This window comes from Schistocerca cancellata, chromosome 9 (genome assembly GCF_023864275.1).
Source record: "Schistocerca cancellata isolate TAMUIC-IGC-003103 chromosome 9, iqSchCanc2.1, whole genome shotgun sequence".
Lineage (NCBI taxonomy): Eukaryota > Metazoa > Arthropoda > Insecta > Orthoptera > Acrididae > Schistocerca > Schistocerca cancellata.
In genome coordinates, this window is record NC_064634.1 from 39,494,382 (window position 1) to 39,510,403 (window position 16,022).

The 16,022-nt window shown below is 44.7% G+C and overlaps 1 protein-coding gene across 1 annotated transcript; it reads right to left on the bottom strand.

Annotated features, from left to right (window-relative positions):
- Nucleotides 1–447: 447 nt before the first annotated feature.
- LOC126101623 (cuticle protein 9.5-like) lies at nucleotides 448–3,490 on the bottom strand. The gene is made up of 2 exons (XM_049912307.1): nucleotides 3,364–3,490; nucleotides 448–863 (listed from the first exon to the last, which is right to left on the bottom strand). Exons 1-2 carry the CDS (start codon nucleotides 3,370–3,372, stop codon nucleotides 564–566), a joined length of 309 nt encoding a protein of 102 aa, XP_049768264.1. The 5' UTR covers nucleotides 3,373–3,490; the 3' UTR covers nucleotides 448–563.
- Nucleotides 3,491–16,022: the final 12,532 nt, after the last annotated feature.

Genomic DNA, 16,022 nt, shown 5'->3' on the forward strand with positions numbered 1-16,022 from the left:
TCTGAGCACTACGGGACTTAACATCTTAGGTCATCAATCCCCTAGAACTTAGAACTACTTAAACCTAACTAACCTAAGGACATCACACACATCCATGCCCGAGGCAGGATTCGAACCTGCGACCGTAGCAGTCCCGCGGTTCCGGACTGAAGCGCCTAGAACCGCACGGCCACCGCGGCCGGCTGAGGAAGGGAAGCAGGCCTAACGCTACATAGAAGAGGACAGTGGAAGGGAAGCAAGGACAGTTGCAAAGATCTGGATGGAGTTGAAGAAAATGGCCACAGACAGAGGTGTATGGGGAGTGCTTCTGGATGCTTCATGTTCTCACAGGGGCCAAAGGAGTAAGTCAAATATGTCGTATGATTGACATTATAATTACATCATAATTGAGCATGAACAAATAATGATGAAGTGTGGAAAATAAGGTTGGAAGTAAAAAATACCTCATTACAATGGCACAGACAAAACTTTATTCACCATATTTGGATTTGCACAGTCATACATGGAACAGCTAGAATTCGTCATAGAAGTGATCAGATAATCAGCGAACTGGAAGCTTCAGCTCAGACGGTGGGGTAGTAAGGGTAGGCTCCTCCTACAACGGGGGCCACATTGGCTGGGTAGACGTTGCGAACGATTCCGGAGGAGTAGACGCTGGGGACCACTCCTGAGGTGTAGACGTTCGATGCCACGCTGCCTGGGTATACCGCCGGCACGACGCGGCCACCCACCACCTGCTGGGGCTGCACCACGGCCTGGTACTGCACTGGTTGGTACTGCGGCTGCTGGTAGACGCTGGTGCTGGCTGGCACCGTGGCGGCGCTGGCAGCGGCCACCACGCCCAGGATCACCACAGCAAACACCTGCCGGAGGCACGAGAGGCGGCACGTATTAGTCGGCAGTTGTTACAGGTCACAGGTCAGATGCAGTCACTTGCATACAGACTAAAAATACAGCAAGAAACCAGACAGCTTTCACAGTCTTTTCCTATCGATGTGGTGAAAAAAGGTATAAAATTCCTCCATTTAAAAACCTGGTATAAAGACGTCTTCAACAATACATTAAAAACAGAAGATACCCGTAAGGAAGTTGAAATATCTCTTACTTTGGCAATTTTGAAACCGGGGAAATCACCTGAAAACCCTTCAAACTACCGCCCAATAGCCTTGCTGTGCATTTGCTAAGTTGCTGCAGCAGGATATATCCGACGATAGACAAACACCTGCCACATGAAGAAGCCAGATCTGAAGTGGCTGCACACACGTATTAGCTCTCACATCTTACGTAGAAGTGGGATTTCAGAAAAAATTTAAAAAGATCCGTAGACTTTATTGACCTCAGGGCAGCTTATGATATGATACGGGTAGATGGTCTCATCATGAAGTCTGCCGACATGATTCCATGCTTGAAATTAACAAACCGGTTGGAAAGAGTGCAGGAAGTCCGATAGTGCAAGGTAAATCTCGAGTCCCAAACAAGCAAGTAAAGAAGAACAGAGAACAGACTCCAACAAGGATCAGTATTAGCTCTAATCCTTTCTAATGTTTACATTAGTGACCTGTCAGATACTATCACGTATGCTTTTCTACGTTGACAATAATGCTATAGTGTTGTTGTGGTCTTCAGTCCTGAGATTGGTTTCATGCAGCTCTCCATTCTACCCTATCCTGCGCAAGCTTCTTCATCTCCCAGTACCTACTGCAACATACATCCTTCTGAATCTGCTTAGTGTATTCATCTCTTGCTCTGCCTCTACGATTTTTACCCTCAACGCTGCCCTCCAGTACTAAACTGGTGATCCCTTGATGCCTCAGAACATGTCCTACCAACCGATCCCTTCTTCTAGTCAAGTTGTGCCACAAACGTCTCTTCTCCCAATCCTATTCAATACCTCCTCATTAGTTATATGATCTACCCATCTAATCTTCAATGCTATAGTGACTCAAACAAATGGCTAGAAGAAGGAGAAACAACTTTAACAGTGGACCTAGTTGTGCGAAACCAGTACTACAGAAAATGGAGACTGTGCCCACATTCAAAAATCAGAGACTGACTTGCACTTTCCATTTAAATAACCTCCTGGCAGACAAAGAACTTAAGACAGTGTGCTGTGGAGAACGAGCCAAGCTCAACAAATATCCCAAATACTTAGACATAACTCTGGACAAAGCACTTAGCATCATAAAATATCTTGAACTAACTGCCCAGAAATTCAAAACCATCCGGAAATTAGTGAGTACCACATGTGGAGCAGAAGGAATTACACTAAGCTGATCAGCACTGAAGCAATGAAGTTTCTTATTTTTCCTATCACAAGCATAAACTTCCATTCTTTTCTAAAAGCACTTATCTGAAGGTTAGCGTTAGTTTGAACTGAAACGTGGGTGATAAACAGTAAAATCAGAAAGTAAACAGAAGCTTTCGAAACATGGTGTCCAGTAGCATGCTGAAGCCTACGTTGATGCATGTGACAGCTAATGAATAAGCTGAACCGAATCGAAGAGAAACGAATTGGTAAGGACAAACGAAAGCTTGAATACAGTAAGATAACTGAAATACATGTACGTCGCTGCAGCTATCCAAGCGACTTACAAAAGACAAACTAGTGTAGAGAGCTACATGAAGCCAGTCCTGGAAGTGAAGCAAACAACAGAAACAACAACAATTGTCAGTGTTGGTGCGCTAGTTGTATCTAAATCCTGATAAACTCGAGGAATCGAACTTCTTTAGTACTGGGCTCTTCGGTTATTCGATTCCATGCAGTCCTAAGCTGTCAGAAAGAAAAGAGGGAAGGAAGATTCGAGATTAACTTCTGTCGAGGGTGAGGTCATCAGTGAGGAAGAGCAAGCTCCGTTTATCGAAGGATGAGGAAAGAAAGCTTCCATGGCCTTTTCAGTGGAATCATTTTCACTTTTGTATAAGCGATCTGTGGAAATCGCGGAAAATCCGAATAACCAGGTGGGGATCTGAACCGTTGCCCTCCCGAAAGTAAGCCCACTGTTCTGACCACTACGCCACGTCATTCTGTGAGGAACATCTGACACAAGGAGTAGAACTACTTGCACAATACGCATGTGATTGCTATATAATCTAAGCAACTTAGTAAATGTTTTAGATACTTCCCAAAAACTGATTTAAATGGATATTTGGAGCTCAGAATGTAAACTATTCTTGATTTCCATTCGAAGGAAGATAACTTTCGTAACTGATCCACGATGATTACTGACATTTACTAAGTCAGTACAGAATCGGTCTATTAATGTAACTGATCGTCAGTTAGCCTTGTATCACAACATGAGTTGACAGTACAGCGGAAAATCTATTCACTAAGCAGCAACATCTCTGAATGGTGTGCATACTCACGGCCTTCATGATGAGGAGATGTGGAGTTGCGAACACGAGGTCTTCACTGTAGTCTGGTGGGTCACCGTGTGTGTCTGCCTCTGGAGGCGTCTGCTCTTTTATACCCGTTCGGCCCCTGGAGCTCTTACGGCAGATAATGGCAAATTGTAGCACCAGTGCCAATGACCGTGGCTGTGACGTGTGGCGGGGTAGGGGGGGTGGTGGGGGAGGGGGAGGGGGAGGTGGGGAATGTGGGGATCAGACAGGTCGTTACCTCAGCATCGCCCAGATGTGAGTTCCTCCCGCTGTGCCGCGAAACCAGTTCTGGTGTTACCGCACCGCGACCCTCTCTCATGGCAGCAAGTTGTCTGCGGCGTTATTTAGTGACGCCAGATGTTCCTCTCTCGCCTCGCTGTACAGGATCATGGAAGATGGAGCGCCAGACAGTGGTGCCGCAACAGTTACTTAGCATATTAATTTGTGACTGTTATTATAAACGCCGCTAAAATGAAACACAGAATGTTATTTGAGGTAGTACTGACTGTCACGCCAAGATGCAATTAGCCTGTACATTCTGTGTATAATGACACAGCTTCATGATGGCATCGTTCTTCCACAGTATCACACATTGTTCAGTCGCATGTGGAGCGGTGGCCTTTCGAGGACCGTTTTCAGTTGCGTTATGCTGAGGAAAAATCCGGCAGCTGGAAGTTTACAATTTACGTCCCGTCGATGTCAAGATCATTGTAGGAGTACCTGAAGCTGGGATCGGGAAATAGGCAGCGTATTATCAATGGAACCACCCAAATATTCGCCTTAACGGACGTAAGAAGATCAACATACTAAGAAACTCCAGTTTACCTACAGTAGAAAATCGTTAAAATAATAGTATGCTTCGATAGGCACGCGGTTAATTGGGATATCCTAAGTGAACTCATATGGCAATCATTCATCTCGTAAAACTCTATTGAAAAATTACTGTTTGTCGTTCTATCGAGGTTGCAATGTAAAATCTCCTTTATTCGTGGTGACTAGTATCGTCACGATGTTAGTTATCGAATCATCGCCTTCATCGTTAATATTGAAACATACACAACTAGCCATTAAAACTGCTACACCACGAAGATGACGTGCTACAGACGCGAAATTTAACCGACAGGAAGAAGATGCTGTGATATGCAAACGATTAGCATTCCTGAGCATTCACACAACATTGGCGCCGTTCGCGACACCTACAACGTGCTGAGATGAGGAAAGTTTCCAACCAATTTCTCATACACAAACAGCACTTGACCGGCGTTGCCTGGCGAAACGTTGTTGTGATGCATCGTGTAAGGAGGAGAAATGCGTACCATCACGTTTCCGACTTTGATAGAGATCGGATTGTAGCCTATCGCGATTGCGGTTTATCGTATCGCGACATTGCTGCTCGCGTTGGTCGAGATCCAATGACTGTTAGCAGAATATGGAATCTGTGGGTTCAGGAGGGTAATACGGAACGCCGTGTTGGATTCCAACGGCCTCATATCACTATCAATCGAGATGACAGGCGTCTTATCGGCATGGTTGTAACGGATCGTGCAGCCACGTCTCGATCCCTGAGTCAACAGATGGGGACGTTTGCAAGACAACAACCATCATCACGAACAGTTCGGCGACGTTTGCAGCAGCATGGACTATCAGCTCGCAGACCATGGCTGCGGTTACCACTGACGCTGCATCACAGACAGGAGCACCTGCGATGGTGTACTCAACGACGAACCTGGGCGCACGAATGGCAAAATGTCATTTTTTCGGATGAATCCATGTTCTGTTTACAGCATTAAGCGTGTATTCGTGATCGCCGTAGTGACGTATCACCAGGCGTGATGGTATGGGGTGCCATTGGTTACACGTCTCGGTCACCTCTTGTTCGCACTGACGGCACTCTTAACAGTGGACGTTACATTTCAGATGTGTTACGACCCGTGGCTCTATCCTTCATTCGATCCCTGCGAAACCCTACATTTCAGCAGGATAATGGACGACCGCATGTTGCAGGTCCTGTACGGGCCTTACTGTATACAGAAAATGTTCGACTGCTGCCCTGGCCAGTACATTCTCCAGATCTCTCACCGATTGGAAATGTCTGGTCAATGGTGACCGAGCAACTGGCTCGTCACAATACGCGAGTCACTACTCTTGATCAACTGTGGTATCATGTTGAAGCTGCATGGGCAGCTGTACCTGTACACACCATCACGCTCTGTTTGACTCAATGCCCAGGCTATCAAGGCCGTTATTACGGCCAGAGGTGGTTGTTCTGGGTACTGATTTCTCAGGATCTATGAAGTGAAATTGCGTGAAAATGTAATCACCTGTCGGTTCTAGTATAATATATTTGTCCAATGAATACCCGTTTATCATCTGCATTTCTTCTTGGTGTAGCAATTTTAATGGCCAGTAGTGTAATACAATTTCATTGGCAAATAGTCATAATTGGCAATTATGAGTGACATGTATGTAATCATCCATATCGTATTATCAGTGCGTCTTGCGAGATATCTCCAGCACTGGTGAATATGTTGAGAAATAGTACGTAGATGTGAAGAATAAAGATGTAAAAAGTTAATAAAGCTTATTTTATTTGGAAAGCTTTACAGATTTCCACTTAAAATATTTATAGGCGTTAGCTGTCAGCACGCAGTCGTAATGTCAACAGCGGGTAGTCCACACATTTTTTTCTGGTTTCGCGTTTCTGATTATTTTTAATACTCTCAGACTTAAAGAGACTGTTGACAACAAATTTAGCGAATGAATTTGAACAGTGTAACTGTGTCTATTATCCCCACTTGCTGAAGAAGGCATCTTAAAAAAAAAAACTATGCATGTATCTTACGCACAGTTATGGATGTTTATCTTTGCAGATTGATCATGTTTATTGAAGTGAAATAATCGGATAACTCTGAAGTTACACCGGTTTAGTCTTATTAAACGTTTTCAGTCTTTCTTGGAATGATGTAGATGTGTCAGAACATGTCCAAGAGTCACCATAAGTACGAGAAACTTGATGCAGTTTGTCTTATAAGAATCATTTCATAGGCTATTGAAAGTCACTGATACAACGAAAACGATATAACTTGTAAGGTACCACTTACCTCATTTTCCATTATTTTGCAGCGATTATTAATAGAGCAAATGCTTCGTTGCGAAATTACTTTGGTCGAGTTGAGTAATATACACTGGTGTGCAAAATTAAAGAAAGGAACGGAAATTTTGCAGGGTTGCGTTTGTCTTTCCACAGAACACTGTATAATCAGGTGGTATTAATCACCTGAACAATATAAAGAACACAGAACGTAAGCAACTGCAACGTGGATAGCGGTAGACATAAATGATCTTAGGTTTTTCCACCTTGACGGATTGAAAAATGGTTGAGATGGCTCTGAGCACTATGGGACTTAACATCTGAGGTCATCAGTCCCCTAGAACGTAGAACTACTTAAACCTAACTAACCTAAGGACATCACACACATCGATGCCCGAGGCAGGATTCGAACCTGCGACCGTAGCGGTCGCGCGGTTCCAGACTGAAGCGCCTAGAACCGCATGAGCACACCGGCCGGCTAACGGATTTACACAGACATTCCGACCACTGGTTAAAGCTCGGTATGGGGTGTGACCAGCTCTGGCAGCAGTACAGGCCTGACAAGCGACAGGGCATGCTGTGAGTGATAGTGTCAATGTCATGTGGAGGCAACAACTCGCATTGTTCCTGCAGAGCTGCTCGCAAGTCCTGGAGACCTGTTGGTGGATGCCGACGTGATGCAAGCCGTGTCCCTGTTGCACCCCAGACGTGCTCTAAGGGATTCAAATAGGCAGAGCGACAAGCCACACCACGCGTGCAGTACCTTCGGTCTCCAAGCAAACATCAACGACGCGGAGACCGCGCGCGTTATCGTAGAGCAATACGAAGTCTGGGCCCACAGCACCTCGCAACAACCTCACATGAGGTCCCTAGATCTCGTCACGATCTAAGCGTACAATTTGGTGAAGAAGTGTTCGAGTGTTCAACGTATGTGCTTTATCTGAAAACTACCTTGAGCAGTTAAACAGAGAACCGACTCGTGGCGATAACATATTAGACCTTCTGGTGACAAACAGACCCAAGCTATTTGAAAAAGTTAACGCAGGACAGGGAATCAGCGATCATAAAGCGGTTACGGCATCGATGATTTCAGCCGTAAATAGGAATATTAAAAAGGGTAGGAAGATTTTTCTGTTTAGAAAAAGTGACAAAAAGCAGATTGCAGAGTACCTGTTGGCTCAACACAAAAGTTTTGTCTCAAGTACAGATAGTGTTGAGGATCAGTGGACAAAGTTCAAAACCGTCGTACATAATGCGTTAGATGAGTATGTGCCAAGCAAGATCGTAAGAGATGGAAAAGAACCACCGTGGTACAACAACCGAGTTAGAAAACTGCTGCGGAAGCAAAGGGAACTTCACAGCAGACATAAACATAGCCAAAGCCTTGCAGACAAACAAAAATTACGCAAAGCGAAATGTAGTGTGAGGAGGACAATGCGAGAGGCGTTCAATGAATTCGAAAGTAAAGTTCTGTGTACTGACTTGGCAGAAAATCCTAAGAAATTTTGGTCTTATGTCAAAGCGGTAGGTGGATCAAAACAAAATGTCCATACACTCTGTGACCAAAATGGTACTGAAACAGAGGATGACAGACTAAAGGCCGAAATACTAAATGTCTTTTTCCAAAGTTGTTTCACAGAGGAAGATTGCACTGTAGTTCCTTCTCTAGATTGTCGCACAGATGACAAAATGGCAGATATCGAAATAGACGACAGAGGGATAGAGAAACAATTAAAATCGCTCAAAAGAGGAAAGGCCTCTGGACCTGATGGGATACCAGTTCAATTTTACACAGAGTACGCGAAGGAACTTGCCCTCCTACTTGCAGCGGTGTACCGTAGGTCTCTAGAAGAGCGTAGCGTTCCAAAAGATTGGAAAAGGGCACAGGTCATCCCCGATTTCAAGAAGGGACGTCGAACAGATGTGCGGAACTATAGACCTATATCACTAACGTCGATCAGTTGTATAATTTTGGAACATGTATTGTGTTTGAGTATAATGACTTTTCTGGAGACTAGAAATCTACTCTGTAGGAAACAGCATCGGTTTCGAAAAAGACGGTCATGTGAAACCCAGCTATTCGTCCACGAGACTCAGAGGGCCATAGACACGGGTTCACAGGTAGATGCCGTGTTTCTTGACTTCCGCAAGGCGTTCGATACAGTTCCCCACAGTCATTTAATGAACAAAGTAAGAGCATATGGACTATCAGACCAATTGTGTGATTGGATTGAGGAGTTCCTAGATAACAGGACGCAGCATGTCATTCTCAATGGAGAGAAGCCTCCGAAGTAAGAGTGATTTCAGGTGTGCCGCAGGGGAGTGTCATAGGACCGTTGCTATTCACAATATACATAAATGACCTGGTGGATGACATCGGAAGTTCACTGAGGCTTTTTGCAGATGATGCTGTGGAGTATCGAGAGGTTGTAACAATGGAAAATTGTACTGAAATGCAGGAGGAACTGCAGCGAATTGACGCATGGTGCAGGGAATGGCAATTGAATCTCAATGTAGACAAGTGTAATGTGCTGCGAATACACAGAAAGATAGATCCTTTATCATTTAGCTACAAAATAGCAGGTCAGCAACTGGAAGCAGTTAATACCATAAATTATCTGGGAGTACGCATTAGGAGTGATTTAAAATGGAATGATTATATAATGTTGATCGTCGGTAAAGCAGATGCCAGACTGAGATTCATTGGAAGAATCCTAAGGAAATGCAATCCGAAAACAAAGGAAGTAGGTTACAGTACGCTTGTTCACCCACTGCTTGAATACTGCTCAGCAGTGTGGGATCCGTACCAGCTAGGGTTGATAAAAGATATAGAGAAGATCCAACGGAGAGCAGAGCGCTTCGTTACAGGATCATTTAGTAATCGCGAAAGCGTTACGTAGATGATAGATAAACTCCAGTGGAAGACTCTGCAGGAGAGACGCTCAGTAGCTCGGTACGGGCTTTTGTCAAAGTTTCGAGAACATACCTTCACCGAAGAGTCAAGCAGTATATTGCTCCCTCCTACGTATATCTCGTGAAGAGACCATGAGGATAAAATCAGAGAGATTAGAGCCCACACAGAGGCATACCGACAATCCTTCTTTCCACGAACAATACGAGACTGGAATAGAAGGGAGAACCGATAGAGGTACTCAAGGTACCCTCCGCCACACACCGTCAGGTGGCTTGCGGAGTATGGATGTAGATGTAGGTGTAATCCATACCACCACCATTAAGTATCATCCACGATATCAGTGTCTTTCCCCAAATCGTGTTCCAAGCTCCCTCCAGATGAGAATCCGTTGGGAATCACTCTTCAGACCATATCGGACCTCATCTGTGGAAACAACTTTGGCCCACTGTTCGACCGTCCACGCCGACCGTGGTGGCCAAGCGGTTAAAGGTGCTAGATTCTGGAACCGCACGGCCGCTACGGTCGCAGGTTCGAATTCTGCCTCGGGCATGGATGTATGTGATGTCCTTAGGTTAGTTTGGTTTAAGTAGTTCTAGGTTCTAGGGGACTGATGACCTTAGAAGTTAAGTCCCATAGTGCTCAGAGCCATTTGAACCATTTCGACCGTCCACTAGCATGATGACGGCTCCATTCCAGACGTAAGAGGTACACATACAGCAGGCCTCTGACAATAAAGGCCACTCTGCCGAAGCCGTCTGTGCACCGTTTGCCTCGATACAACGCGTCAAGTGGGTGCTGCGAGATCAGATGCCAGTTGCCGTGCAATTCTAAGGCGTAATGATCGTGCCCTTACAGCCAAATAACTGTTCTCTCTTTCTGATACTACACTTGGCCGGCCCCACCTTAGTCTTCGGGATACAGTTTCGATCTCTATATACTGTCACCACATCCGGAAAAGAACAGAGCGTTTCACATCAATCCGTCGGGCCACATCAGTTAGCGACTGTTCTACTTCCATTTTTCCCATGGCTCTCCACCCCAGAGAGCCTGGAAAGTTTCCTTTCCGTGCCATATTGCACGGTCTATGACTGTGTACATAGCGATTGTGGATGTAGGACTACGCGTCAAACACTATCCCGTTTGATAGATGCTCTGACGTCATCGTTGGCGTGGGTTGGCCGTTAACCAGAGTGCCATCTTCCGTGAAGGACACGACCGTACGGAGGTCTGTTAACTGTTGGTATGATTATATGATCAGTTAGATACAGGACGGGGAAATAGTGGTTTGTTGCTTTAATTTTGGACACCAGTGTAAAAACGTTTCTCGTTAGCTAGTGAATATTAAGTCTCCACAGATGTGGGTGGAATAATAATTCTTTGAAAGGATAACAGCTGATAGCATTTTAGCTTTCTTCAGAGTGCCTAGACACAACCACGCTTATATTAATTGTTACATCTATTCCAGTTCATGCCGAAGTTTGCTATTGCTATATTGCATTTCTCAGTTACAGTTTCTCGTTATAAAAGACCACAGTAGCCTACTCAAATGACGTGTTCCACCAACGTAAGCCAATGATAAAGAGGAATGATACTGTTATGTGCACGGATTTCACATGTAATTATGAGCACCTTCTGAGAATACCATAGATCGTTACTCACTGTTACCCACCCAGCCGACTTTAGCAGACTGTTCAGATAATTTATGTACGACGCAGTTACGCAATTTGTGTACTACGCCGTTCCAAACCTCCTTGAATAATGGCTCGTGACAGGTATCGATAGGGTATTATTGACAACACGTAAAACAACAAGAAAATTCGTCTTGCCGGACAAAAAATTCGCTGATTCGGAGGTTCCAGAGAGCCAGTAATACGTAAACCATACGATTTACAGCGTCACACAACTGTCGATAGAAGCATCTCTTACAAACTACACAAGTATTTTATGCAAGTGTTTGACTGTAAGAGACAGTTTTTTCTTTTCTTTTTTTTAAATTTTTTTTTAACTGATCGCTATTGTTCTCAGCCAATAACGTGACAAATGTGAGTACATTTAGGGAGTTAGTCCTTTTTGTTAAAGAGATGAGTTATGCCAAAATTATCTGACTCTAAAGGCTTTTGCTGGTTTCTCGGTTTAAGTTTCCATCTTTATAAGTATCCGAGAAGATAAAACTTACTTTCTGTTTATTATGGTTATTACTTTAGGTGAATACACTACGTTAGCCATAGGTAGTGAAGTTTGGAGTGTACTAAAAGAGCTGTGCTTCTTCAAAGGCCCACTTCTGCAAAACCAGTTAATAACTTACACAAAATGATATTTTACTACGTTATCTGTTGACATTTACTCACTCAGCTTCACAGCAATGTTTCTGTTAATTTATTCAAAGCAAAGTATGAGCTATTCACAATGAGCAGAAATGTAATGTACCACGTCATAGCAACGGAAATGACCACAGTACATACGAAGACCACAGTACACACCAAGTCTATACAAAGGAACTTTAACACATACTTGCACTTACTGCCGTTGTAGTCTGATGTGAGGTCTAGCCTCGAAACATGGTTCCGATTAAGTGATTTACGTAGGCAACTAATGTTACGACTGGGAGCGATGTTTGTATGGTCTTTTCATAATTCAACTGTGTTGAACTTTATGGAACATCCAAAGCAATCTCTCCCCACGAAAATATGACATATCTCTGTGAATTAACTAGCCTTCTGCAAATACCGGTATACTCTTTGTTGTATAAGAAATGCACTGCAGGCAGTTAAAGCTACATCAGTGTAAAGAGAACATGCTTGGATAATCAAATGATGAGCAAAAAGGAAGATATGGTTTAATGTCCCGTCGACATTGGGTCATTAGAGAAGGAGAACAAGAGATAGGGAAGGGAAATGGCCGTACCGTTTCAAAGCAAACATTCCGGAATTACCCCAGAGTGATTTAGGGAAATCACGGAAAACCTAAATCTGGATGGCCGGACGCGGGATGTCCACGCGAATGCGACTCCAATGTCCTAATCACTGCGACACCTCTTTCGGTACAGATGATAAGCATTTCAGAGCATCTGCACAAAGTAGGTATGGCTAATGATGTAGTAGTACGTATTACATTCTGTATTCAAAATGTAACGGGTATAAGTCAAAATATTTTTGTATGTGGTACCTTAAACATTTTGCGTTCATGTGTCCACACTTCAACACCTGACTCTGAAAATAATCATCAATGGCTTGCCATATCTACTTGGAGGCAATAAATAGCCAAAAAACATAGGACTTGTGATAGCTATAATTATTGATAATTATTAGTCTTCAAATGGCTTAAATACTCATGTAACGCTGTTTAGTACAACGTACAACGTATCCATAAAAACATATAGAAATATTAAGCATGGGTTATCTCATTCAGACGCCGAAAGCACAGTTACACGTTTATTTGTGGAAGACCTCGTGTAAGAATGTGGCAGAAAGCGTGACGTTTCACGTCTCATCAGCCACTACGATTGACAATCTCTGGCACTGAGCTGAAGCAGTCCCCGAATGCCATACCCGTAATTGTCATTCAAGCTCAGTTGGAGCCGTTTCTTCTGCCAATAGAGACTGGCCTGTGTAGCTGCTTTCGCTACACGTAAAAATCTTGTACGAGTCTTCTTCCTACTATATTAGTCACGGACAAGACCCATAATTTTGTTATATACTACCCTTCTTCGCGTTGCAACTTTTATGAAGAGCAATGTGCACCAGGCAAAAGACGAGCCATGTGCTCCACGAAATACACTCCTGGAAATTGAAATAAGAACACCGTGAATTCATTGTCCCAGGAAGGGGAAACTTTATTGACACATTCCTGGGGTCAGATACATCACATGATCACACTGACAGAACCACAGGCACATAGACACAGGCAACAGAGCATGCACAATGTCGGCACTAGTACAGTGTATATCCACCTTTCGCAGCAATGCAGGCTGCTATTCTCCCATGGAGACGATCGTAGAGATGCTGGATGTAGTCCTGTGGAACGGCTTGCCATGCCATTTCCACCTGGTGCCTCAGTTGGACCAGCGTTCGTGCTGGACGTGCAGACCGCGTGAGACGACGCTTCATCCAGTCCCAAACATGCTCAATGGGGGACAGATCCGGAGATCTTGCTGGCCGGGGTAGTTGACTTACACCTTCTAGAGCACGTTGGGTGGCACGGGATACATGCGGACGTGCATTGTCCTGTTGGAACAGCAAGTTCCCTTGCCGGTCTAGGAATGGTAGAACGATGGGTTCGATGACGGTTTGGATGTACCGTGCACTATTCAGTGTCCCCTCGACGATCACCAGTGGTGTACGGCCAGTGTAGGAGATCGCTCCCCACACCATGATGCCGGGTGTTGGCCCTGTGTGCCTCGTCGTATGCAGTCCTGATTGTGGCGCTCACCTGCACGGCGCCAAACACGCATACGACCATCATTGGCACCAAGGCAGAAGCGACTCTCATCGCTGAAGACGACACGTCTCCATTCGTCCCTCCATTCACGCCTGTCGCGACACCACTGGAGGCGGGCTGCACGATGTTGGGGCGTGAGCGGAAGACGGCCTAACGGTGTGCGGGACCGTAGCCCAGCTTCATGGAGACGGTTGCGAATGGTCCTCGCCGATACCCCAGGAGCAACAGTGTCCCTAATTTGCTGGGAAGTGGCGGTGCGGTCCCCTACGGCACTGCGTAGGATCCTACGGTCTTGGCGTGCATCCGTGCGTCGCTGCGGTCCGGTCCCAGGTCGACGGGCACGTGCACCTTCCGCCGACCACTGGCAACAACATCGATGTACTGTGGAGACCTCACGCCCCACGTGTTGAGCAATTCGGCGGTACGTCCACCCGGCCTCCCGCATGCCCACTATACGCCCTCGCTCAAAGTCCGTCAACTGCACATACGGTTCACGTTCACGCTGTCGCAGCATGCTGTTGTTGTTGTGGTCTTCAGACCTGAGACTGGTTTGATGCAGCTCTCCATGCTACTCTATCCTGTGCAAGCTTCTTCATCTCCCAGTACCTAATGCAACCTACATCCTTCTGAATCTGCTTAGTATATTCATCTCTTGGTCTCCCCCTACGATTTTTACTCTCCACACTGCCCTCCAATACTAAATTGGTGATCCCTTGATGCCTCAGAACATGTCCTACCAACCGATCCCTTCTTCTGGTCAAGTTGTGCCACAAACTTCTCTTCTCCCCAATCCTATTCAATACTTCCTCATTAGTTATGTGATCTACCCATCTAATCTTCAGCATTCTTCTGTAGCACCACATTTCAAAAGCTTCTATTCTCTTCTTGTCTAAGCTATTTATCATCCACGTTTCACTTCCATACATGGCTACACTCCATACAAATAGTTTCAGAAATGACTTCCTGACACTTAAATCTATACTCGATGTTAACAAATTTCTCTTCTTCAGAAACGCTTTCCTTGCCATTGCCAGTCTACATTTAATATCCTCTCTACTTCGACCATCATCAGTTATTTTACTCCCCAAATAGCAAAACTCCTTTACTACTTTAAGTGTCTCATTTCCTAATCTAATTCCCTCAGCATCACCCGACTTAATTAGACTACATTCCATTATCCTTGTTTTGCTTTTGTTGATGTTCATCTTATATCCTCCCTTCAAGACACCATCCATTCCGTTCAACTGCTCTTCCAAGTCCTTTGCTGTCTCTGACAGAATTACAATGTCATCGGCGAACCTCAAAGTTTTTATTTCTTCTCCATGGATTTTAATACCTACTCCAAATTTTTCTTTTGTTTCCTTTACTGCTTGCTCAATATACAGATTGAATAACATCGGGGAGAGGCTACAACCCTGTCTTACTCCCTTCCCAACCACTGCTTCCCTTTCATGTCCCTCGACTCTTATAACTGCCATCTGGTTTCTGTACAAATTGTATATAGCCTTGCGCTCCCTGTATTTTACCCCTGCCACCTTTAGAATTTGAAAGAGAGTACTCCAATCAACATTGTCAAAAGCTTTCTCTAAGTCTACAAATGCTAGAAACGTAGGTTTGCCTTTCCTTAATCTTTCTTCTAAGATAAGCCGTAACGTCAGTATTGCCTCACGTGTTCCAGTATTTCTACGGAATCCAAACTGATCTTCCCCGAGGTCGGCTTCTACTAGTTTTTCCATTCGTCTGTAAAGAATTCGTGTTAGTACTTTGCAACTGTGGCTTATTAAGCTGCTACCAGTGTTAAAGACTGCGATGGAGCTCCGTATGCCACGGCAAACTGGCTGACACTGACGGCGGCGGTGCACAAATGCTGCGCAGCTAGCGCCATTCGACGGCCAACACCGCGGTTCCTGGTGTGTCCGCTGTGCCGTGCGTGTGATCATTGCTTGTACAGCCCTCTCGCAGTGTCCGGAGCAAGTATGGTGGGTCTGACACACCGGTGTCAATGTGTTCTTTTTTCCATTTCCAGGAGTGTAGTAAACCTTATACGTTTTCGGTACAGTTAAGATTTTTCATGACAGCTCACTTGGTTTCTTCTTCCCTTCGTTCAAAGTGAATATTTACCTAGACGTGTCAGTAACACACCTTCTTGTAATACTAATTTTCATTCTTTGAGTATCCCAGTATTTTGCAGGTAATTGACAA